Consider the following 26,984-nt stretch of genomic DNA (forward strand, 5'->3'; position numbering starts at 1 on the left):
GCAAAAGTAAAGCAGGAGAGGGGGATACTCAGTATTGGGAATGAAATTATAGATAGAGGAAAGGACTCGCTTGAGAAGGTGATACTATGCCTGGTGTGTTTGAGAAAGTGGAGGCTACTGTGACTAGAATGGAATACATATCAGCCAGTTGAGTAGAAAGAGATGGGACAAGAAGGGAAAAATTGAACTCATCAGTATGAGAAAACCGAGTTCTCCCTTCTCTTGAGTCTCCTTTACTACTCACATAGAACTCACTTCTGACACTTCTAGTCACCAAATATGTGGAGGTTTTCCCCACAACAAGCAATTCTCTGTGACACCAACTAGGTGTCTTACAATTTAACTCACTTCTGACTACCTGGGGATAGTGTCAGATCCCACAGGTTAAGGGCTCAGTCCCACAAGACTGTTCTCACCACATATGCCAGTTGCAAGTTCCCGTTGTCTGTCACCTGTGCTTCTGACCAGCTAGCTCTAAATCTGAGGTTCTCGTAAGCCCCACCTTAGGTTCGATTAATTTGCTAGAGCAGCACACAGAACTCAGGGAAACACACTTATGGTTTACTAAAGGATATTATAAGGGTACAGATTAACAGCCAGATAAAAGAGATACATAGGGCAAGGTCTGGTAGGGTTCTGAGCATAGAAGCTTCTGTCCCCATGAAGGGTGCATCGCCCTCCTGGTATATGGATGTGTTCATCAACCTGGAAGCTCTTCACATCCCAAACTTTAGGGATCTTGTGGAGATTTCATCATATAGGCATGATCAATCATTAAAACCATTTTCAGGACTTCTCTCATCTCAAGAGAATGGGGGAAGGGTCAGGGTTGAAAATTCCAAGCTTCTAATCATGACTTGGTCTTTCTAGTTACCAGCCCTCATTTAGGGACCCACCCAGAGTCACCTCATTAGAACAAAAAACACTCCTATCACCCAGAAGATTACGAGGATTTCAGGAGACTTGTTTCAGGAACCAGGGCCAAAAACCAAATATTAGAACAAAAGATGCTCTTAATGCTCTTATTACTTAGAAAATTACAAGGGTTTTAGGAGTTCTGTGCCAGGAACCATGAGCAGAGACCAATATGCATTTTCTATTATCTCACATAACCTTTGTAAGATTGAGAGATAATAAATGTAGAGCACTTTGAACATTACCTAGCTATATCCATTACTATTGCCACAATAATGTTATGTAACAAACTAAATCTCAGTGGAACGTGATGATAAATATTTATTTTTGCTGACAAATCTACATGTTTGTTGGGCAATTTTTCTGGCCTTCACTAGGTTTATTCTGCACCTACAGTCACCCATGGGTTGTATAGGCAGCTCTGCTGACCTTGGCTGAGCTCTCTTACATGTTTGGGGATTTGGATGGCCAAAGCTGGGCCACTTAGCTCTCTTTCATGTTATCTCTCCTTCTCCAGGAGGCTAACTCTGGCCTGTTCTCATGGCGGTGGCAGGGTTCCATGAGAATGGGAAACATATGAAAACCTCCTGAGGCCTACACTTAGACCTGTAACACTACCAACTCTGCCACATTCTGCTGGCCCAGGCAAGTCACAGGGCCTCTCAGATTCAAGAAATGGAAAAACAGACTCTGTCTATGGATGGGAGGAGCAGCAAACTCAAATTATAGGAAGGCATGGATACATAGAGCAGTAGAGAATGGAGGCCATTTTAGCAATCAGTATATCACATTGGCACATAAAAGTTCAATAAACATTAGCTATTATGTTTATGTTTGTGAATTGCATATTTACATTTTGAGGGTTTTCAAATTGAGATAATTTGTAAGAGCCCTTCATAGATGTTGTAATTTTTTTTGTCTTTGAATTTTAAGATGGGCTGTTATTGCTCTTTGCTTTTTTGCCATACTAAAGTTTAAATTTTTATGTAATCAGATATATCAGTCTTCCTTTATGACTCTGTGTTTGGTCTCATGCCTAGAAAACCCTTACCCAAGATTATAAATTTTTTAATCATCCACATTTTCTTTTAGTACTTTTATGTTTGATTTTTTACATTTAAACCCATTATCTATCATGAAGACTGATATTTTTTGAAAGACTTTTTAAAAAATATTAATTAAAGCAAAAAGGAAATCAACACAGAAACTGCAGGAAATATAAGAAAAAGTCCAGCTTACAAAATATGGGTTTCTAGATCAGAAACTTTCCACCTAATCTGAAGTTATCTGCACCTCTGCCTGGCATTCGGAAAGATGCCTTATTTCTCAGCCATACTTAGCTGGTATCTTTGATACTTGAGTCTATTTGTGGTCAAGACCAAGAAGAAAATCTTTTTCGCCTCACATCTTAGGCCCGGTGGTAGTGACAGAAATAATCATAGCTTTCAGATGAACCCTGCTTGCTACAATGTGTAACATCTATACTATACCTTAAATATTTCCATAGTGCATGCATTATTATTAATAATGTTTATCTCCCCCACTAGTTGACAAGGTTTTTGAGATCGGGAGCCTGTTTTTGTTTTTCATTTCTATATCTTTAGCACTTAGCATGAAGTTGTTCACATACTAGATGCTTTTAAATATAGAATGGATGGATGAAAAGATGTCATCACTGAAAACTGAAAATTCAGCATTTGCTACTGATATCTAAGAAGTATAGGCCTAGATTTGGCACTTTGATATTGACAGTGACAGGTATAACTTTCAGTAGAAAGTATTTCAAACCCTGTATGAAATAGCTCCTTGCCAATTTCTTTATGCAAAAACAAAACAAAACAAAACAAACAAACAAACAAAACAGTTGCCGGGACAATTACTATGTCTAAGTATTAATTTAGACCTCGTTGTATAATTTTAAAAATTACAGAGTAGAGTAATATGCAGTAGGAAGGTAACTTAACCAACAGACACATAGGAATTTTGAGTATTACTATATGGGTATGAAGCAGAAGAAAAGCAATATATTAAAAGACATGATCTTTGTCATATTCCCTTGTCATCCCTGGGGCATTCAAACAGTTATTTGGATACTTTATAGATCCAGTTGGCAGATCTGTAGAGTAGTAGTCTAATTAATGAATACTCTGGGAGCAAATTTATTCTAAATATGTCATCCTGGATGTGGAAGAAATTGAAAGAGGTACCAATCTCTGGAGTACTGGGTCAGAAGCAACCAAGTTGAGAAACAACAGAAGACAGACTTCTCATGAACAGACCTGGGATCAGTCCAGGGCAGGGTAGCCAGACTTTCTGGATTTGTATGACTTGGAAGTTACATAAGATTGGGGAAACATGACACTGAGCAGAGCATAATCCTGAGGAAAGCAGAAATACATGTTGGTCAGACCAAAAAGGTAATACATGTAGCTTGCCCTACTTAGTGGAGAAAGTACTCAGGAGAACCCAGAGAAACCGTGATGGCAGATTCATATCTTGGAACACGTCTCATGCCTGTTCTGTTAAATCTAGACCCGGTGCTGTAAGTACTGTACTCCTAAAACTGCATAGTAGCTGAAGAGAAGTAAAAACATGAAAAACTTTTTTGGAATGGCCAAAAGGACCCAAGGCTACTTAATAAGGTGCATAACAGCTCATCAAAAATATTGTTAATGACATTAAAAAATTGTAAGGTTACAATGGTAGAATGTGGCCAATTGAAACCTATTCATAACTTGCAAACCTTTATTCATTTATGCCACAGATATTAACCAAGTGTATGTCAGGGACTGTGCTAAATTGCATGAGAATAGATGTTTAAAGTAAACCTAGATCCTATTTGCAAGGCACTTAGGTATTATTTCCTTGTTGAAATTCATTTTATATTGCCTTCACCAAAATTAATTTGTAATTGCTCACCTAGAACATACACATTAAGATTAACAAAATAAAGAGAGAAGAATATTAAACAAAAAGTTTAAAGAAACATTAGGGTCAGCCTCGTTGTTATAATTGGAGCCCAAATTTTACTGTGAGTTTTCTGGCAATAAGGGCAAAAGTAAACATATTAAGAATTATCAGGAACAAAGTTTTCTCTGGTACTGTTTGGGAGATAAGCTTATCATGTAGATGCATTGTATAGGGGAAATTAAGTAAATGCAATGAATAATAGCCTCAAAAATACTTACATAATAAATACAGAAGTAGGCTTTAGAATGCCAAGGCAATACAACCTAGCAAGTGTGATTAGGCACATACATAAATAATTAAATTACAAGGAAGAAAGTGATAAGTACTAAAGAGAGTAATAAAGAAACAGATATGGGAGTTTAGGGGAGGGAGCTATTACCAGGATAAAAGGAAGGGACAAAGTCCTTGAAGGCTGGTAGGATTTGGACATGTGAAGATCTATTTATCAGAATTTATAAATAGCCACAATGTATTAGTTGACTGTCCAAGGCAAACATGTGAAAAACTAGTGAAATGACTTCAAGAAATAGAATGTCCTACACCTTAAACTTATTTAATGTTATATGTGAATTATATCAGTAAAGCTGGAAAAATACAAATCTAGATATATGAAGATTTACACACACACACACACACACCCCACACACACACAGAAAAATAAAGAAAAAGAGAATGTACAACCACATGGCTTTGGAGGCAGACTTGGTTTCAAAAGCTTGTGTCATCTCACTAAGCTTCAGTTTCTTCAACCCTAAAATAGAGATAACATAACTACTTCATAAATTTTTTAAGGATTGCAGGAACTCGTATGTGAAAATGTCTAGCACAGTGCTTGATACTAAGTAGGTACACAGTAACTTTTTTTGCCAATAGTATTTTTTTCAATTATAATTGACACACTGTATTATATTAGTTTCTGGTATACAACACAGTGATTAGACATTTACATAACTTATGAAGTGATCGCCTCAATAAATCCATTACCCACCTGACACCATATCTAGTTATTACAATGCTACTGACTATATTCCCCATGCTATACTCTACATCTCCATGACTATTTTGTAACTACCAATTTGTACCTCTTAATCCCTCCCTCCTTCACCCTGCCCCCCCACCTCACTTCCAATCTGGTAACCATCAAAATGCTCTCTGTATCTATGAATTTGTTTCCATTTTGTCTGTTTGTTTTGTTTTTAAATTCTACATATAAGTGAAATCATAGGATGTTTGTCTTTCTCTGTCTGACTTACTTCACTCAGCACAATATCTTCTGCATGATCCTCTGCATTCATGTTATTGCAGATGGCAAGATTTTATTCTTTTTCATAGCTCAGTAATAATCTATTGTATATATGTATAATGCTACAGTGAACATATGGATGCACATGTTTTTTCGAAGTAGTGTTTTGGGTTTCTTTGAATAAATACCCAGAAGTAGGATTATTGGGTCTTTCTTTATCTCATGTTATAGCTTTTGCCTTAAAGTGTATTTTGTCAGGTATAAGTATTGCGACACCAATTTTTCTTTGTTTGTTTGTTTCCATTTTCATGAGATATATTTTTCCATCCCTTTAGTCTGTGTGTGTCTTTTGATCTGAAGTAAATCTCTTAAAGGCAGCATATGTAAGGCTTTTGGTTTCTTGTCCATTCAGCCACCCATGTTTTTTGATTGGAGCATTGAATCCCTTTACATTTAAATTAATTGTTGCTAGATATGTAGTTTTTGCTGTTTCATTATTCATATTTTTAATTTTTTCTTCTTAAAAGTCTTTTTAACATTTTTTATAATACTGGTTTGGGAGTGATGAACTCCTTTAGCTGTTTATTGTCTGAGATTCTCTTTATCTGTCCTTCCATTCTAAATGATGCCTTTGCTGAGTAGAGTAATCTTGGTTATAGGTCCTTGCTTTTCATTGCTTTGAATATTTCATGCCAATCCCTTTAGGTACATAGTAACTTATAATGTTCTACTTTCCATTCAAAGTAGAAAAAAGTAGTCCTAAAGACTTAGGTAATTAAGAACTGACTGTATGTGGATATTAAAAGTCACACATGCTTTATCAGTGACTTGGGGAGGATATAGATGACCTACTGATAAAATATTCAGGTGACTGTAAGTAAAGGTGAAAAATTTAAGTTCCTGAAGATTTCAACTTATGAGAACACCATTCTAGTGAGGAGATTTCTTAATAGTATTGAATATGACGTCAGATTTTGAAGCTAAAAACAGGATGACATAAGAATAGCACATAGGAAAACAAAATTGGAAACTTGAGTTATTTCCATGTTTCCAGTGAATTAGCAGATTGATGTGGCTGCCAAAGGACAAGACAGGAAAGAGTCACTAATCAGATGACATTTTAAGTCTTGGGTATTAGTTGCCAAATTCAATGAATACTTTCCAGTCCTCATTTTACTTGGTCTCCATGTAACATTTAGACTGTCTTCCACACATTCTTCCTTGACTTCTAAAGAAAAAATTCCTAATTTTCCTCTACTATGAGCATTCCTCAAATTTCTTTCATGCTTTCTTTTCCGGACACCTGCCCCTCAAGTGCTGGTTTTTCTCAAGTTTCTATTCTCAGCTTCTCCTGTTAAGTCTCTTTTCCGTCTCCTTTCCTTGAGCTTACATATGTACTGAAGTCACAACTTCCTGTCTGAAACCTTCCCTTAATCCAGCTCATGTGCAGACTTTTTCTTTGGCTACTTTTCCAAACTCCCTCCGCAACCCCACTCTTATCCACATACTTTACTTAGATTTCCCAGCCCTTTTAAGAATCGTACATTTAAAGTATCTGTACGTCACCCAGAGCCGCCTTCTATTTTTCAGGTTCATATATCAAATTGTCAAATCACCATACTTCCGTATTTGCTAAGAATGTACAGGTGCTACAGAAATACAAGGTGTCACCATTATTTTCCTTTCTCACATAGTCTGTTGATTTACTTATTTCTCACATATGTAAATGGCAGTGGCTTTCAGGGGTTGCTGTGCCAGACCCTGAAACAGGAGAATCGGGACATGGCATGGATCAGCACAGAGCCACACAGGCCATGTCATCTGATTATGTCTCTCAATGACAAGGACATGAGAGAATAAAGAAAAGTAGCAAGCACTGATAAGGGGTAAGGTTAATAGCTGTGGACAACTTGAAGAGAATGGCAGAATCGCCAAAGCGATTGATATAGTATCGTACTTGACGGCATTGACTATGGAGCAAGACTGCCTGGGTTCCTTAGTCATTTCTAGATGTGTGATCTTAGGCAAGTTAAATCTCTCTTTGCCTCAAACTTCATCCTCTAAAAATGGGAATGATAATAAAGTCTATGCCACAGTATTGTTGGAAGGATTAAATGAGTTAGTATATGTAAAGTACTTAGTACAGTGCATGTTATATAGATGTTTGACACTTATTATTGATAGTGGTGGTAGTGATGGTTGGCAGCGGCCAAGCAGCAGTTACAGGCTTACTCATTATTAGATGAAATAGCATGACAGCCATCTGATAGCTATGCTCAAAGTCGTCAGCCTTAAGTTTTAGATACACTAGAAAGCAGTATCACTTGAACATTCTCTAAATCAGCAGTATCACTTGAATACTCTTTAATCATTTGTAATGTAACATTCACTATATCTGCGAAAGAATAAAATGCGTAAGCATAGGTTTATAATCAATTATTCATGACATAACATCACTGGGCTTCATCCTAAATTAAAGGATTTGAATTGGCTGTCTTCTAAGGCCCCTTTCCAACTGTGAATTTCTGAATCTTCATTTACTGGTCAAATATATTCTTATCTGTGTTCTCGTTTCCTCTTGGGGTTTGCTCATCTATTATCCATTTTAATATGCTTGTCAGCATGTGAATGTTGTTTTAGTGTCGAGTTTATATGTTTTTCAGACCACACGTCTGAATTTAGAACAGCAACTAGAAGTAGGCACATAAATAGTTATTATTTTTTTTTACTTTTTGTTATGTAAATGTTTATAAGCAAAAGTGAAGAAATTAATATAATGAACTTCCACATCACCAAACTTCAAAGTTATCAACTCATGGCCAATCTTTACTCATATACTTCTTCTTCCTACAATTATTTTGAAATATAGCCCAGCATTATGTTGTTTTATTCATAAGTATTTCAGTATTTAACACTGAGATAATTTTTTCAAAAATACATAATTATAATATATTGTCACCTGTAAAAACAATAAAAACCTATTTGTGATTGAATCAGTCTCAAAAAAAAAATGGTAATTAGCCAGGCATAGGGTGAGGATTTAGGCATCATCATTTACTCAGCAAGATATCCATATGTAGGTAACCCCCTCCCCACTCCTTCACCCCGCCGAGCCTAGGTAATAAATAATGTACTAAGGAGAGATGTCTCTCTCATGAGTAATTTACTGAAGACTTCAATTCTGAAAAGTATACCCCAAACACCAATTAAATATGCCAGAAGCAATTTATTTATCCTCCCAGAGAAAAATAAAAGCGGAATGTCTTTTTTGAGTTGTGGTTTGTTTTTCCATGTATGTGGGTAGGCTTTTTATTAATGAATTATTAAAGAAGTCTTGATTTCATTTGTGACATTGCACTTGATTTTAGATGCTCTGTGGTCTCAGATGGTCTTCCTTAAGCCAGTTAAAGAATTTAAGAAGAGAAATCTTTTAATGTATATTTATAATAAATTTATTTAAAACCTATAACTATTAAATTAGTTGTCCTATATATAAAATTAGGTGAAAATCAATTAAACTATCTTCTGCCTCTCATTTTTCAGAACCTGAGATTTTTTTTTAAATTTCATTCTTTATAACTTTGTAATATGAACTTCTTCAAAAGTTTTATTTGTCAAGAGTAGAAATATTAACAAATATTTCTAATGTCATCCAGTTCTTTATATAAACTCAAGCAATTTCTTTCTATCATTTTTTAATTTTTATTTCTATTTCTTGTAAAAGATAACTTTGAAGAGTCCCTTTTTATTTATTTACAATGAAAGTTGGAAACAAGAACTTACTTCCATTATATTCCAAAATCTAAAACAAAATTGCTTTTTTCTCTTTTTTTAAATGGATCACTAACATTTTAAGAAAGAGTTGAAAGTAAATCATCTTTCAGCCCAAGGGATCCTTTGTATAATATAATTAGTTCTACTTTGAAGCCTTACCAATAGAGAAAGTTGTATGCAACTGAAGTTGTATGTGGCACCGTTTCCAAAATAAGTAGTATATTTTTAATACACAAGACTAAGATTAGACCATTAGAGTTGCACTGGTCATTTTAGTCATCCCATTTAAAGGCTATTTTTGTGAGTATAAAAAAGGGACTGTACGATGAAAGAAAATTGATAATGCTTTTGGCTTTAACAAACACTGGAGGCTACTCAGAATAAAGGCCAGTGGGGTAGTTCTGCTCTCTACTCCAAATATTTGTAGTTGAGTTCATGGTGTACATTTTTGTGAAGGATTGTTTGTGGGACACGTACTATGTAACCTTGGCAACAGCACTTTGAAAGTTCAATGTTTTCATAAAATTTTTTTCTAGAGTCACTAAACATTTTCTTCCCAATCTAAAAAATTCCTTTCCTATACCAGCAGGTGGAAGCAAGAGCAGTCGAATTGTAGTACTTTGCTTTCCAAGTGTACTGGCATGTTCTGTAATTTATCCATGACTCACGGTATTTTTATGACATATCATTTACTTAATTACCTTTCTCCAACAACTTTATTGTCTTAGCACTTTCTCTTGGTTGCTTTATCACATTATTTACTTGGTATCTTGGGCTAAATTTAATAGTCATTGTAGGACAGACTAATGTAGATTTTTTCATCACTTTTCTATACTCATTGATTCAGCATTTCCAACATATATGCTATGCACTGACAAATTCTTCCACATCTGCCGAGAAATACAAAGATAAATTAAGACATGGACTATGTTCTCAAATTGCTTACATTGTCATAGAATTAGAAGGAGAATGTCTTCTTCATTTCTCCCCTGACCTGTCGGTGTGGCAGCAGGTCATTCATCCTTCCTAGTACATCTCTAAGCATTCTAAGGCTGGCATTAAGTATTTACACAGATTTTGACTCATTCAGCAAATATATACCAGGCACAATATAGGGATTTAATTTATAATTTTATGCTGTTTTCCTTACAGATTAAAAAAAGACCAAACAATCTTCAGGAGAAGGATAATTTAATTTTAAAAATTTTAATACAGATCGTATAGTGTAAGTAAGCAATTGATGTATAGACCCTAAAACATTGAATTTAAGGAATTTAGAAGTTAGAGTAAGATTTTCTGGAATACACTTAGAAGACCTTCCACAAATGCTAGTTTAAATAAAAGTATGATACTCTAGATCAATTGTGTTAGCTGTTTACTAACAGCTAATAATATTAATAAGAAGAAAATATTTCATACAAAGGATAGAAAAGAAAGAAAAGAACCAAGTTCTAAGGGTGTGTGTGTGTGTGTGTGTGTAGAATGAGAAATGTAGAAGGACCTCCTGAAGTCAGAGTTGCTTGCTCTGCCCTCTAAATTCCCCCATCACTTTATTCACATAGGATTTGCTGCTGTATATTCTAATCTATCTTTATGTCTCTTCTTCACAAGTCTGTTAGCTCCCAGAGGGTAATAACTATGTCTCATTCATCTTCGAACCTCAGTAAGTATTTGCTGAAGGAATGACTGAATCAACTAATTTGCTTCACGTGAAATCCTTTATAATGAGTCATTTTTTGGTATTGTAATTTGTAATGTAGGCATAATCACAGATGATGGTAACAAGTCAATATCTCTTTCTGAGAAATCACCACGGAGTAAAGAACTAGCAGTTATTGCATAGAAAGTTTTCTTACAGTGCCTCAGCTGAATCTTATCCATAAGAAACGTAGGTTATTTTGCCCGAGTGCTTTAAAAAAGCTTTTGCAACTTCCTAGTACACTTTTTCAAGTGGTTTCCTGCTTGCCTAAGGGCAGTTCATTAAAAGGCTCTGAAAAGGAATGAGACGTGGGTGCACAGAGTAGCCATCAGGTTGTCCCAGTTGGAGTCGTTTTACTCTTTGGAAATGGTGACTAAAAGCTGCCCAGGCCTACATGGCCTGTTTTTTAGAGCTGGATGAAAGCAAAAGTGGGGCACTCCTTCTTAGCCCTTGTAGCAATCCTTCAGGGAGTGGTATAGTTAACAAGCTGGACAAGGAATGCCAATATGTATGTTTTAAGTGCTGTATTTACCTTATTTTCTCCCCATTGCAAGCAAGATAGAAGATCGGGGAGGTGCAGTTGTAAGAAATCTGATGGTTTCCTTTTTAAGGATGCAGTTGCAACATTAGTATAGTTTAGTAGGTAAGAATATGGAGTCTGTAATCAGACCCGAGTTTAAATCTCAGGTCCACATCTCCTCTGTGACCTCAAACAAGCTAATTTTCTTCTCTGTGCCCAGTAGAATTGGGTTAACTTGCCTCTTGGCTTGTTAAATAAGAAATTAAACAAGAAAATGTATGTAAACTCTTGCTATAGTGTCTGGCACATTAACAGGGTCTTAACAAATATTAGGAATGAAAATGATACTCATCACTTATATGTGTGACAAATTTCTAGCTTAAGATTCTAGATGAAGAGTGGTAAACTGAGACTGGGAATTTATGAGAAAGATTAAGTTTCGAACATGTTACGTTTGAGATGTCTATGGGTCTGGCGTTCTAGCTAGTGATCTGGATGGAATCATGGAGACACAAACTTTTTTGAGTGGGTACAGGAAGGGAATCCAGAAATAAAAGGTCTCCAAATTGGAAAGGAAGAAGTAAAACTGTCCTTATTTGCAGTTGACATCATACTACCTATAGAGAACCCTAAAGAGTCCACCTTAAAACTATTAGAATAGGTAAAAGAATTCAATAAAGTAGCAGGGTACAAAATCAGTATTCAGAAATAGGTTGCATTTTTACACACCAATAATGAACTATCAGAGAAATTAAGAAAACAATCCCATTTATAATTACATCAAAAATTAAAACACGTAGGAATAAATTTAACCAAGGAGGTAAAAGACCTGTACTTGGAAATTATAAAACAGAAAATGAAGAAGATACAAATAAATGAAGACATATGCCATTTTCACAGATAAGAAGAATTCACATCATTAAAATTTCCATACTACCCAAGCAATCTGTATACTCAGTGCAATTTCCATCAAAATACCAATGGCATCTTTCACAGAACTAGAACAAATAATTCTAAAGTTTATGTGGAGCCACAAAAGACCTTGAATAGCCATAGCAATCTTGAGAAAGAACAAAGAGGTATCATACTACTTGATAACAAACTATACTACAAGGCTGTAGTAGTCAAAATAGCATGCCACTAGCATAAAAAGAGACACATAGAGAGCCCAGAAATAAATCCATGCCTATATGGTCAATTAATCTATGAAAAAGGAAGCAAGAATATACAATGGGCTAAAGACAGTCTCTTCAATAAATGGTATTGGGAAAACTGGACAGATAACAGGCTAAAAAATGAAACTAGACCACTTTCTTATACCATACTGATACCATATACAAGCATAAACTCAAAATGAAGACTTAAATGTAAGATCTGAAACCATAAAACTCCTAGAAGAAAACATAGGCAGTAAACTCTCTGATATTGCTAACAGTAATTTCTTTTCAGATATATCTCCTCGGGCAAGGGAAACAAAGAAAAAAAATAAACAAATAGATTACATCAAACTAAAAAGTTTTTGTACAGAAAAGGAAATCATCAACAAAACAAAAAGACAATCTATCAAATGAGAGAAGATATTCTCCAATGATAAATCTGATAAGAGATTAATATCCAAAATATATAAAGAACTCATATAACTTAACACCAAAAAAATTTTTTTTCAATTTAAAAATGAGGGGAGGAGCTGAATAAACATTTCTCCAAAGACGGCATGCAGATGGCCAATAGACACATGAAAAGATGTTCAACATCACTAATCATCAGAGAAATGCAAATTAAAACCACAATAAGATATCACCTCACACTGCTTAGAATGTCTGTCATCAGTAAATCAAAAAGGAAGTGTTGGTGAGGATGTGGGGAGAAGGGAACACTCTCACACTGTTGGTGGGATTGCAAATTGGTGCAGCCACTAGAGAAAACAGTATGGAAGTTCCTTAAAAAAGTAAAAGTATGACTACCTTATAACTCAGCAATTCCACTTCTGGTCAGTTATCTGAAGAAATCCAAAACACTAATTCAAAAAGATAAATGCATCTCTATGTTCACCGCAGCATTATTTACAATAGCCAAGATACGGAAGCAACCTGTGTCCATCCATAGATGATTGGATAAAAAAGTGGTAATTATATATACAAAGGAATATTACTCAGCCATAGGAAAGAATGAAATCTTATAATTTGCAACAACATGGGTGAACCTAAAGGGTATTATACTAAGTGAAATAAGTCAGAGGAAGACAGATACTATATGATTTCACTTATATGTGGAATCTAAAAAATAAAATAAAGCAGAAACATTCATAGATACAGAGAATAAACTGATGGTTGCCAGGTGAAAGGGACTTTGGGAGGCTGGGTGAAAAAGGTGAAGAGATTAAGAAGTATAAATTGGCAGTTACAAAATAGTCATGGGATGTAAAGTACAGCATAGAGAATATAGTCAATAATATTGTAATAACTATGTGTGGTGTCAGACGGGTATGAGACTTATCGAAGGGATCACTTCGTAAGTTATATAAATGTCTAATCTCATGCTGTACACCTGAATTTAATATTGAATGTCAACTGCAGGAGGAAAAAAAAAAAGACGAAGTGGAAAATGTTGTATATTAACTGTAATTGAGAACAATTTTTTTTTGAAAAATTCTTAAAAACAAAGTGGAAAAGATAGAGCTTTGTAAAAGGATAAGGAAGTTATCAGGAGATTGGGTGTATGAGAGAGATTCACCAGTCAGATGCTTTTACATTTGGTGATTGGCAGAAATATGAGATGTGAAAGGATACTCAGCAGAGAGAATACAATAAGTTCACAAGTGTTTGATATGTTGAGGGTCTAGTATTAGTACCAGGAAGCTTTAGGTAATATTTTATAACTTGACCTCCATAGCTAATAAGATCAACTCTTGTACATGTATACAAGTGAATATTACTCAACCATAAAAAAATGAAATCTTACCATTTGCAGCAACATGGATGTACCTAGAGGGTATTATACTAAGTGGAATAAGTCAGACAGAAAAATAGATACTGTATGATCTCACTTATCTGTGGTATCTAAGGATCAAAATAAATGAACAAAGTGAAAACAGACTCATAGATACAGAGAACAAACTGGTGATTGTTGTATGGGAAGGGGTTGGGGCACTGGGTGGAAAAGGTGAAGGAATTAAGAAGTACAAATTTGTTACCAAGTAGTCATAGCAGTGTAAAGTACAGCATAAGAAATATAGTAAATAATATTATAATAACTATATATAGTTCCAGGTAGGTACTAAACTAATCCAGGAGATCACTTTGTAAATTATATAAATGTTTAACCACTATGCTGTACCCTGAAACTTGTATAAAATAATATTGAATGTTAAAAAAAAAAGATTAGCTCTTAGTTGTAAAAATCAACTAAGATTTTTCACATATCAATACTGATTTGTGAAATTTAAACAATCTTGTAGAAAAACCACTTTTATATTCTAATCATATTGTTAAAACATTTGGCCCTGTTCCTTGTAGAAAGAACTAAAAGTCTTTTCTACTACACTGTTGCCCTTGAAATTAGTGCTTCCTCATACATACATATTTCTCAGAATATTAGTAGGATTAAATGAAGTTTTTTACAATCTGGTACATAGGGACTACTCAGTAAATGACTTCTCTCTTTCTTACTTTCTGTTCTTTCTTCCCTCCAAAGAGGACACCAAGAGCACTGATAAGTAGTAATAAGAGTGGTGACTTCATAAAATCAGTGATGAAAAACATAACTTTGTGAACAGTAGGAATCAAGATGAGAAGGGCGTGGTTCTGATGAAATGGAATGGAACAAGAGAAATAATTAAACAGTTTGAAATTCCGGTCTGGGGGGATTGATGAAATACAGCACTCAATAGCAGCTCATAGAGAAATATTAGTTCCAAAGAAAATACTAGGAACATTTGCCTTGTGTTTTGAAGAATTGGGGCAAATTTCAGGAACTGCCATGCAAACCATGTACTACAATGCAATAACCCTATAGAGAAAGAATGAGAACGTGGATAAAATGTAAATTGCGGAGAAATGGAAGTTACAACATTTTACATAATGGAGTTTCTTAGTCCTGGCTCTAGTAAAACATACTTCTCTGCATGAATATTTATTTGTGATGATGAAGGAAAATGGTGTTGCTGTAAAGTGTTAGCCATATCAATCTCATCTCAGGTTCTTAATGAGCTTCAACTGTGCTCAGCAGTGTGCAATGTTTTCAGGTTGGGGGTGTGACAAAAGAAATGTACAATGGTTATTGTGCTTGAGAAAGTCCTAGTCTAATTTAGAATATAAGACAAGTCAGCTAAAAAGGTTAATGACTGTAATTTAAATGTCTAAAATGAATGACATAGATAAAAGGTGATAGAAGCTTAGATCTGGATGAACTGGAATGGTTAAAGAAGCTTTGATGGGAGGAAATGGAGGCCTTTCAGCTCTACTTCAAAAGAAAATGAATGCAGCAAGTCAGAATGTTTCTGAAAGTACATCCCATAAAATGTTTTGCAAAAGTTTTAAGACAATAATTAACTAAAAATAGCTGTGGCATGCTCATTTGTCCAAATGAAATTCTGCAACCTGGTGATCTCTATCAAAATCTATGCAGCTTGCTTACTTTGCCTAAGTTCTTCAGTTGTTTGTTGGACACAGGAGACTACAGCCTAACAAACGCACCTTCCTGTCAATTCCAATATAGTATTCTGTGTTATATCTTGGTTAGAAATTTCAGTGTTGTGTGTTGAAGACACAAGACAGTGAAGAAGTTGCAGTTGGAACAGAAATAATAAAAAGCCTAGACATTTATAGAAAAAAAACTAGTGTTTAATTAGACAGTAGAAATATCAGATTTAATCTAGATTTTAATTTTCAAATAATTGTACATGATAACTCCTATAGAGAAAGACAGGATGACGCTATGTTGCTTGCTTTCAACTTTTGTAGCTCTAAGTTGCAGAAAGTCAATTAAAAAAACCCTCATCAGATTATCAAGGGTACAAGCACAGTTGCTAGCGTGACTGCAGGTGCACTGGTTTTCCCACCCAGGCACAGGTCTCCAGGGCCGCAGAAGCACTGAAGGAGAAGAGAGAAATGTACCAACATCCGAAGCGTTGAATGAGCTTGAAATCATTACAAAGGGGATGAGGAGAGACAGCAAAATGACGAGGGAAGAGGAAAATAGAGACAATGCAGATAGAAAAATTCTCAGTAGATCAAAATCTTTTAGTTAGAAGTAAAGGGGATCGTTCTGTCTTCATTTACTTTCCTTGGTAAAAATTATAAATTCTGAAAGGAATTTTAAATGAAATCTCGGAAAGTGAGAAGAGAAGGTATAAGATTAAAAAAGTTTAATGTGTTCTATTGACTCACAAAATCATGATTTCTAACTTCTGTTCCTTTCTTTTTACCCCTTCCACATTCGGGAATTAATATTACTTTAAGGAAGGGATAGTTTTTCATCCATTTCATAGGTATACAAAGATGATTATGGGAACATCTATTCAGCAAAGATGTAGGGGCTGACATCTCTATCAGTTTAACCGAGTTAAAATCAGGTTATGCTGTGACCGAACCCTCACCCTTTTGATAAATGTTAGGAAATAAATGAAAACCAATGGAGGTCATCTTATCAGTGAAATGTTGAGAGTAATTTTCTTTTAAAGCTGCTTAACAATAATGAAAATGTATCCATAATAATTGGTTTGTACCAAGAGGATGGTGAAAAGAGCAGAGTATTAAGATGTGAAAGTCCTGTGTTTTAGTTATCAGCCTTCCACTTGCTATTTATTACCTCAGTAATCCCACTGGTACTAGAACTTCCTTGGAAGCCCAATCAATCATAGTCATGGCTGACTCCTTTAAGGCCTCAGTTCTGTGTGTCCATGAGGCATTGTGGGAATAATTGTTTTAGAAATTTTCAGCGAGCTCCATACAGTGAATTTCATGTCCCTATTATTTCAGGCCATCACCTGAAGCTTATAAGACCTTCCAGTCATCCATCATTTCTTGTACTCTGACCTTTGTACTACTTTTTTCTGTGCTCATTCCTTTATCAGTTTTCATTCCTTTATCAGTCAGGGTCCTGTGTGAAGCAAAGAACAAAACCACATTCAAACTGGCTTAAACAATAGACTCACTAACTAAAAAGTCTAGCTCCGGGACAAGCTTTAGAATTAGTTGATCTAGGGGCTCAGTGATCTCAGTAAATATCTGGTTTCCTTCCTTTATTCTTTCACTCACAGCGTTTATTTCGTCATAAAACAGGTTCCACTCTTTTCCATAATATAGATGCCAGCTTCAGTCAAGGATACAAGCTTACTCAGTCATACTCAATAGGAATAAGACCCCTTTCTCTCACAGGAGTTCTGAGAGTGGGGGCAGCCAGCTTTAAAGATCATGGACTATGTGAGGGATGTGTGGGTACTAGGAAGAAAATATGTATATAATTAGACAGGGGGAAGAGGTGAATGGTAGGACAAGCAACTCATATTTAGCTACCTATTATACTCTTAGACTTTTCCCTTGTTATTTCTGGAACCCTTGTTCCATAGTAAACAAACTCCTCCACTTTTTCATACTCTCTGGATCATCTCTTCCCCTTTTAACCTTTACTGAAATCCACTCAGCCTGAGGAAAATGTTTCCCCTACATCCGTCTTCTTTCCACATCTCATACCACAAAGTAAGGAAGAAAGATACACATTTCTCTGTTTCCCAGCTCCTACCCCCCTTATTCTTGCAGACCAACACTGCTTCACCATGGTATAAAATCACCTGTGAGGCTCACAGCCTGCTCTTACCGTTCTATACCCTGCCCATGATGTCCTCTCCCAGCCACCTGGTTGGTCCTCACCGTATTTGGTAGACTTCAGTTCCTGGTTCAGTCTTCCTTTCTATTCCCAGGCCCAACCATCGAGCCACTGACTCCAGTGTTCCCATAGACGTTTTATCCAACACTAGGTTGTTGGCTCTTTGCGCTCTTCAGCTTGTTCGTATCAACCATCCACTTCCAGGAAAACATCTTGGATCTTGTTAGACTGCGTCACCTTTGAATTCTTAAATTCAAACATTTCACTTTTTTACTATAACCTAACTACTCCCATTTTACCTGTTATATTGGTATTACCAAACCTGTAGTCTCTCTTCCTATCTCAAACAAATTGCTCCGCCCATGCCTTATAAGCCATTTGTTCCCACTTCCATTAAGATCTTGCTTTATGTGTCATTTAATAATTAATGGAAAAAATTGGTTTCAAGTAGAATCATAAATGATAAATTGCTTAATGTATTCAAACAAAACAATGTATGTTTATTTCCAAATATTTTGATATAAGAGAAGGCGTTTTTGTCAAGTATGAATCATTTGATAGGCATCCCTCACTGTCCTTGCGTAAACTACATCTAAAATGCATCATTTTTTATTTCCAGTTTCAGTTTCTTTTAAGTGGAACAAGAACACACATAAAGACACACATAAGTAATCTGAATTCAAAAATCTTCTGAATCTTCACAGTTCTTTCCTCAGATTTCTATAATAGGAGTTTTTGTGTTGGCTTTTTAACAACCATCTTTTTCAAAATAGTTACATAATAGTTTACCTAAATAACAAATCATTCTTTTTTGCATGCATTTAATCAAATATTTAAATTACATGAAAACAAGTACAGTAGGCATAAACATATTTTGGAACACATGGACTTGACCGTTGGTGAATATGTAACTCAGCTGGTTGAAGGAGAAATGCGGAAATACAATAGAAAATAGTCTGCCAGCCAGTATGTTTCACATAAGAGACATCAGTTAATATGGAGAGACAGTTAAGGGTGTCAGTATTTAGGTCTCTCCCATCTTAGAAATGCATCCTTTCTGTGCCCCAGCCCCTTCCATCTGCACAGAGTTAGTTCTCCTTATTCTCACAGCTAACTCTACAGAGAATTGCTTGGGTGCACTCTTCCAGTTCTTTACCTTCTTAGTAGCCCTCCACCATAGTAATCTGACTTCCACCCCTACCACCCCCCTCCGACACTGCTCTTGCCAAAGTTATCAATGGCATTCTTGTTGCTAAATAAAGATAGAAGAGATTCTTCTATCTTTCTTGAGATTTGTACAATAATTGGTACAGTTATTCACTTCCTCCCGTTTCCAATGCTTACTTTTCACAACTTCTTAGACCCAGCCTGGCTTGGTTTTCTTTCTTCGTCAGAGATTAGACTTCAGTTAGAACTCAGTTGTTCTTCTGTTTTCACTCTACAAATTCCCCTGGGCCGGTTCAACGACCCGTATAATTTCAATTACCATTTAATATAAATGGATTCCACTTACATGTGCCACAGCCACTTGGCACGTCCAAAGTTGAATTTCTCTTTTTTTCGTCCAAAGATCTTCCTCCTCCTTCTAAGTTCCCTATTTTAGTGACAGCACCACCATCTATCCATCCAGTTCTAAGACAGAAACCTGGACATCTTCCTGACTCTCTCGCCTCTCCCACACATCCATTCAGTACCAACTAATATTGATTCTACTTCCTGAATGTCTTCCAAATCACTTCAATTCCCCATTTCCTAGTACAGTGTACCATAGTCTTATGCCTCAATTACAGTAATAGCTTCCCTCTAAAATGATCTCTCTTTTCCAAACCTTTCAACTCACTATAATTTGAACGATTTCTCTAAAATGCATATTTTATCTCGTTTCTCCCCTGATTAAAACCCTTTAATGGCTCTCTCATTGTCTTCAGAATAAGGTTGAACTCTTAACAATTCCCAAGGCTCTGCATTTAGTACTTCTTAGTTACCTTTTTCAGACTTCTCACTCCTTACAGCCTTTGGGCTTCAGATAGTTTCTGCACATTGTGCAGATATCGGCTTTCTCATTGTTCCTTCTGGAAAATCTTCCTAGAAACATTCTTTCTGTGGTCTTTCAGAGTCCCCTCTATTTACCCCTATCATAGCACTCATCTCAATATAGTATAATCACCTGTTTATCAATTCATCTTCACTATATTATAATATCAGGATGTCAGTCAAAATGCTTTTTTATCCTCAGTGCCTATCACAGTGGCCAGACACAGTACACCTCATAAATATTTGTCGAGTGAATGATCTTAAATGAGTCAGCCTCTATGAGCCTCAATTACACCATCTATTAAAAGGGAATAATGTCCTACCTACCTCATAAGGTTGTTTTGGGGCCTTGTAAGATAATAGGAATGAAGTTTAGCATAGTGGTTAAGAGTGTGGAATCTAGATCTATACTACCTGGCTTTTAATAGTTACATGTAATATAATTTTTAATGGTTATACATAATACTATATAACTAGCTATGTGACCTTGGGCAAGTTACTTAACTTCTCTGTTTTAGTTTCCTCTTTTGCAATATAAGAATAATCACAGTATCTGCCTAGAGGATTGTTGTGAGAACTGCATTAATAAATGGAAAGCATTTAGTACAGTGCCTAAACACACAATAAATGTTATCTGTTATAACATTTTTATTTACTAGCTCTAAAATTATCAATACATACAAAATACATGTATATGTAAATAGATACACACATGTCACCAATTTTTAGTTTGAATGTTTAAGGGAGTGAAGGGTTGGTATCATTTTTCTTGATTTGTTTTTTCTTTTTTCTTTTATGATGTTATAGCTATACCAGAGTTTGTTTTCCAAATCTTAAATTCAAATTCCCATTCTTGAATTACACAGTTTTGGTAGGAAAAAAAAAAAAACAACTGTTTTAATTGGTGTTCAATGTTAAAAGAGAATTTTTGAAATGTTTCCTTGCTGAATTCCAAATATTTTTTGAGTCTACATACATAATAGGTGGACATTAGCTCAGGGAAAATATTTAAATAAGAAAGATTACTGGTTTAATTTATAAAGGACAATTATGTCTTTGACACCTACCTTTATTTTTCTAATGACTGAAGAATTTATTGTTTGGAAAGTACAAATTCTATTAATCCATAACTAGTCAAGAAAAAAAGAAAATACAAGAGCAGTTAATTTTGTGTATATGTGTTTACCTGAAAGAAATTTGTCCAATTTATTAAAAAGTTCTTTTTAATTTAAAATTTAATTAGATAATATACATTTGTGTATTGACTTTGGACCAGCAGAAATGCCTAACTTTTATTCTTTTTCTGATTCTTTTTAGAGTTGGTGGTTGTAGGATTTTATTCAAGATGACTTTAGGAAGAGAAGTAATGTCTCCTCTTCAGGCAATGTCTTCCTATTCTGCAGCTGGCAGAAATGTTTTACGATGGGATCTTTCACCAGAGCAAATTAAAACAAGAACTGAGGAACTCATTGTGCAGACCAAACAGGTGTACGATGCTATTGGAACGCTTGACCTTGAGGAAGTAACTTATGAGAACTGTTTACAGGCACTGGCAGATGTAGAAGTGAAGTATATAGGTGAGTAGGATGTAAAAGCACATCAATATTTCATTTTGTGGGCATCATAAACCATTTTACGCTTTCTGTCTTGGCAATCCATTTTCCAATTTTACAGGACATTGATTTTTACATAATGATTAATTAATTGCTTAGAATTAAATTACCTAAGATTAAATTTTTTATTACTTTGGCAAAGGTGCTATAAAATGTACACTCTCATTACAACTGCTTTCTGGAGAGCATTTTGACAATCTATATCAAAACTTTTAAGAAGTTTATATGCGACTTCAGTAATTCTACGTTTAGGCATTTAAGCTAAGGAAATAATCAGATACAGAAAAAAATCATGTATAAATTTATGTATAAACAGGTACTCTATCATAGCAAAAGTTTGGGAACAATCCTTAAATGGAAACTCATAGAATGGCTAAGTAAATTATGATACATTCACCTTCTATAACACTGTGTAGCCATTAAAATCATGTTTAGGAGTAGTATTTAATGACCTTTATGCTTTTCTGTACTTTCATATATTCTACACTTAAAATATATTATTTTTATAATATAAGTATAGATCCTTTGAGTTATAAGAAAAAGATTCACCCTGGTGACCTCTAAGGGCTGAATATATTTTGTAGGATAATTATGGCTAAACAACCTTGACTGTGTGTCCAGCCTTCATAAGAATATAGTACTAAATCTGTAGAGCTAGATATCATAAACATTTGTATGACTACCACAATTTAGAAGGCTGTCCGAGATCCTCCACAGCCCTAGTGACCTGGTCATCTCTTTACTTCCACCAACTCCTCAAGAATTCCCCACCCTGTGTCCCACCACAGAGGGAACTTGGCTGTTCTCTCTGACCTCTGCAGTCAGTTCTGTTTCAGTTTCTGCTTCTACTACCAACTGCTTCTCTCTCATTAGTGGCTACTGAATCTTGCTACTAGTCTTGAGTTTAAAATTTAATAAAAAGGATCCAGTTGGTCTCATTAATCAAAATCAAAGGGATGAGGTTGGTCCCATTCAGCAGTTGTCCCAGCAGGGAATTTTATGTGCATCTCTCACCCTTTATGTGGTTTGTCCTTGGTTCACATACATCTTTAGTCATTTATGGCCAAGCTGGTGTGTTAGCCTGGTAACTTATATGTTTAACAAATCTAAAATTATATCAGTGGGGGGGAAAAAAACAAAGTATATTATTAAGGATTATCTTAAATTCTGTGTTTTTTTCCAATAATACATATTTTAAATATACTTTTAGTTCTGTGGTATCTGTTCTTGCTCATCCATAAATTTATCTTTGTGGGTTAATCATACTAGGAATAAATTTTTAAAGACTAACTTTCTCTTATTTGTGTATGTCCTCAGACTTCATTCTGCCTCTAGCACTAGTTCTTAAAATCCCTTTCGTCTAGTGTCTAGTACTGGGCTTTAGCATTGTTATAGTTTGGCAGTGAGAGCACAAGTCTGGTTCCAGGTCTTTGTGGCAAAGGAGGGAAGGAAATGGTTTTCATTATTATTATTTAAGAAGATGATGCCAGTTTTAGGCTCCTATATTTTATTCTGCTCATTTAGTTCTTGAGCGATTTTGATTTCTTCTTAATAATCTTCTTGAGTTCATTTTAAAAAGCAAACAGAAATTGTAACTATATAATTATATCACTTAAACAAGTGCTGTATGTACTAAATTTTTAATCTGTTCCATTCTTTCTGTAATTTATGGACGTAAAATTAGATACTAAATCAAATCCTAAAAGAATACTAATCTAATTCGATTTTTTAAAACATACATTATGAATTTATTCAGATATTGTGGCAATTTTTTATACCTTTATACCTCTTTATTTGTAACAATAAAGAGGACTAATATTCGTGAGGTAGCTTGTTTAACTGTACAATTTCTTGGTATATAAAGGATAGCTCTACTTTCTGTCATATATTACATGTGTAAATTTTACCTATGGATAATAACTTCAAAATACTAAAGATAACAAAATAAAAATGTATTCAATACATTGCCACAGCATAAGCACAACCATCACTATAAATTATACTCGTGGGTTTTTTTTTGGAGTGTGGGTTATTTCACTGACATCAGATTTTTACCTAATTAAAGTCAAAATACAAATATATGAAAAATCCAAGAACCAACTTTAATATGTGAAAATTAGAGTAGACTATATTACCACAATCATTTGATAGGAATATCTCCAGTATTCAGATGCTTACTGGATGTGTCCACTGAGATTTCTGGAAATCTTCTGAAATTGTATAGAGCTTCTTACGTTTGTATAAATGTTTGCATTGTAGGGAGGTCTATAACTTCCATTAAATTCTATAGAAAGTCTGTAATAAATGTTAAGAACTTCTAAATAAACCTCATCCCACTAAATTGGGCTGCTTGTTTTTGAAACGTCCTCTGTCTCTGCCTGCCCTCAGGCTTGCAGTCTCTCCTCCAATATCCTATGGAGCTCTTCCTTTCACTCCAGCATCTCTAAAGTCCAGCCTTCTCCATAAAACATTACACAGCGCTCCAGCCCTGTGTTGCTGCCTTTGGACTACTATCCCATTCATTTGACAACTAATCCATTCTGTCCTATATGGTTCTTTATCTTTTTATGTACTATTTCCCACCCCCCACTCCCCTGATGATAAAATGCCTCAGTATAAAACTGTGTCTTTATCTTTCTACATTCCCAGTTAGTAAATGACACCCTAAGCATACTTTAATAGGTGCTCAGTGCACACTCTTATTGTTCCCAATAATGACCCAGGGACAGCCAAGTCCTTCATTAGACCCCGTTCTTTGATAGCCTTAGGAACCTTTAAAGAAAGTATTTGAAAAACTTTTATCAAGATACTTATTCATCTAGTTAGGAGGTATTGACCTTAATACTGATTCGTTGAGTCCTTACAGTTTTTCTCTCTGTTAACAGTAGAACGAACCATGCTAGACTTTCCCCAGCATGTCTCCTCTGACAGAGAAGTACGGGCGGCAAGTACAGAAGCAGACAAAAGACTTTCTCGTTTTGATATCGAGATGAGCATGAGAGAAGATATATTTCTGAGAATTGTTCATTTACAGGTAAGTGGTGTTATAAATCCCTTTAAGGGAAAAAAAGTATATAGTAATAAAGAAGAAATCTGGACCAAGAATAAAAGGCATGTGAATGCTTCTAGATTTTGTTTTTAATTATTATAATAAGGGTCATAGCATAGTGTTATATAATGTTATACCACTTAAATTTGGTTGCTAATTACATTCACTTAAAATTAAAGACCAAGTATAATCATCTATAAATCTAAGGTTTGTTTTTTCTTTTATGGTGACATTGGTTAATGAAATCCAGTAAGTTTCAGGTGTACAATTCAACAGTAAGGCATACATATATATATATACATATATATATGTATGCCTTACTGTTGAATATATATATATATACACATATATATATGCATATATATATGTGTGTGTATATATATATATTTATATCGCTATTAAATCATAAAGTTATGAACTTGATGGTTCAATGTAAAAACCCCTTTGAATTTTTAAAATATTGCAAGGTTTATATTAGATCAGATCAACCAGAAGCAAATGGAATCAAGCTGATTATCTATAAATATCATGTGGTTTTGGCTGTCATATTGATGACCTGCTGTTGATGGTACACGCCAAAATCATTCCTGTTTGTCATCCTTACATTTTCTAGGACTCATGGAATTTATGGATAATGAATGGTTTAGATGGGTCTACGTTGAGCGTTTTGATCTTTTTATCACCAATGTTGATATCATCATATCTTTGCTTTGAATTTTTATTTTCATACATCAGCAACAATGCTTTATAATCCTAGGCATTTTTTGTTTAATTTTGATGTGTCTTTATGCAAAAACTCAAAAATTTTGTTCCTTTTAGCAAATTTTGACAAAAGTCAAAATAAAAAGCTGTGTTATTTCAAATGTTTTATTTGTAGCTCACTATAGAATATGTAATCAAGAATTTATTTAGACATATAAGAGTATATGCTATCTATTGTCTTGTGTCAGACAAGCATTTTTCACCCTATAATTTATAATCATCTATGTGGTTCACAATTGTTCCTCTTTGGCACTATAAAAATAACAGATTAAAATAACTTTATGATTATTCTTTATTAGTTAAATTGTTCCCTTTTTTCTTTTTGACCCCAGTTATTCTATGTGATTCAAATCATGCCCTTTATAGTCTCCTATTGTTATTTCACCCCCAAATAATCTAATTTCCATTCTAGCTATGTATCATATTTGTATTTTAAAACTTTCCTCAGAATTTTAATTTTTTTCGACCAATTTTTTTTCTGTCCTGACTTCTAAGTTATAGTTTGGGATATTCTAGCATCGAAAAGCTATTTCAATCTTTATGTTATTAATTGAGTCTAATGTTTTTGTTACTATTCTACCTTCTCTGATTCTTGTGACTGTCATCAAGATATGGGAAATTTGTTACTCTAAGTTTCTTTATTATACTTTTAAATTTTATATATATTGCATACTGATCCCACTAACTTTGGGAATAAATTGCTTCCTGTGTAGTAGACTAGAAAGGAGACTAGCACAGCATGGCACAGCACCAATGATTTGTCAGATTTGTGTATTTGTTTGGGCTGGTTCACTTTAGGGTTTTATTGTAATAATTTATAGTAGTTTCAGGCTCCATAATTTTTCCTCTTTCCAGTGGAGTGATTACTCTTATCCATGTGGGTTATTGTGGGAACATTTTAAGGGCTTTTACAATGTCTGGTAAGGCTATATCACAATTATGAAAAATAACTGCTGTGTTTGTTTATATATTCAAGCTTACTTGGTGAATTTAGTTACCTTTAAATGCCTTCCTTTGACAGTTATGTTTATTTAGGCAGTTTTTTTTTTTTAATTTTTCAATTATAATTGACATTCAATTTATATTAGTTTCAGGCATACAGCATAGCTGTTAGACATTTATTAAACATGAAGTGATCACCCCAATAAGTCTAGTACAGGCAGTATTTTTAAATCTAGAACTATCAGCATCAGTTTTCTTCTAGAGTTGGACACTTTAATAAAAGGCGAATCATCTCATTTCACAGTCCTGACAAAGGTTTCTTAATTATTGGCTAAAAATACAGCAAAGATCAAAAAAGGTTTTATAGACACTCTTCCTAGCCATGTTGGTGAGAAAATATACAATGTCTTCATGTTAAAACAACTCAAGCATACAGTATTTTATGGAATATTATAATATTCCAGTGGCCTGCTAAATAATAAGTACAGAAAAGGGATCCTTTAGTGAAATAGTCTGAATTATTCATGTAAGCTAAATTAATATAAGTTATCTGTTATATTATTTATATTTTTTCAGAGCTGCGGGCTTTGGTCTTGCCACTTTATCTTAGCTAATTAGTGATTTATTTATTTATTTTT

The 26,984-nt window shown here is 34.6% G+C and overlaps 1 protein-coding gene across 5 annotated transcripts in view; it reads left to right on the forward strand.

Annotated features, from left to right (window-relative positions):
- Window positions 1-26,984, forward strand: part of NLN (neurolysin) — an 80,829-nt gene that overhangs the window by 11,654 nt on the left and 42,191 nt on the right. For 4 of the 5 annotated variants that reach the window (XM_039870060.1, XM_039870059.1, XM_039870057.1 and 1 more), the window contains 2 exons: window positions 21,298-21,557; window positions 24,479-24,627. In XM_039870060.1, coding sequence (XP_039725994.1) covers window positions 21,326-21,557; window positions 24,479-24,627 — 381 coding nt within the window. In that variant the 5' untranslated portion in view covers window positions 21,298-21,325. The remainder of the gene's footprint in view (window positions 1-21,297; window positions 21,558-24,478; window positions 24,628-26,984) is intronic. The other variant, XM_039870058.1, reaches the window with a different exon arrangement.

The sequence above is a fragment of the Pteropus medius genome, unplaced genomic scaffold (assembly GCF_902729225.1).
Source record: "Pteropus medius unplaced genomic scaffold, Ma_sr-lr_union100, whole genome shotgun sequence".
Classification (NCBI taxonomy): domain Eukaryota; kingdom Metazoa; phylum Chordata; class Mammalia; order Chiroptera; family Pteropodidae; genus Pteropus; species Pteropus medius.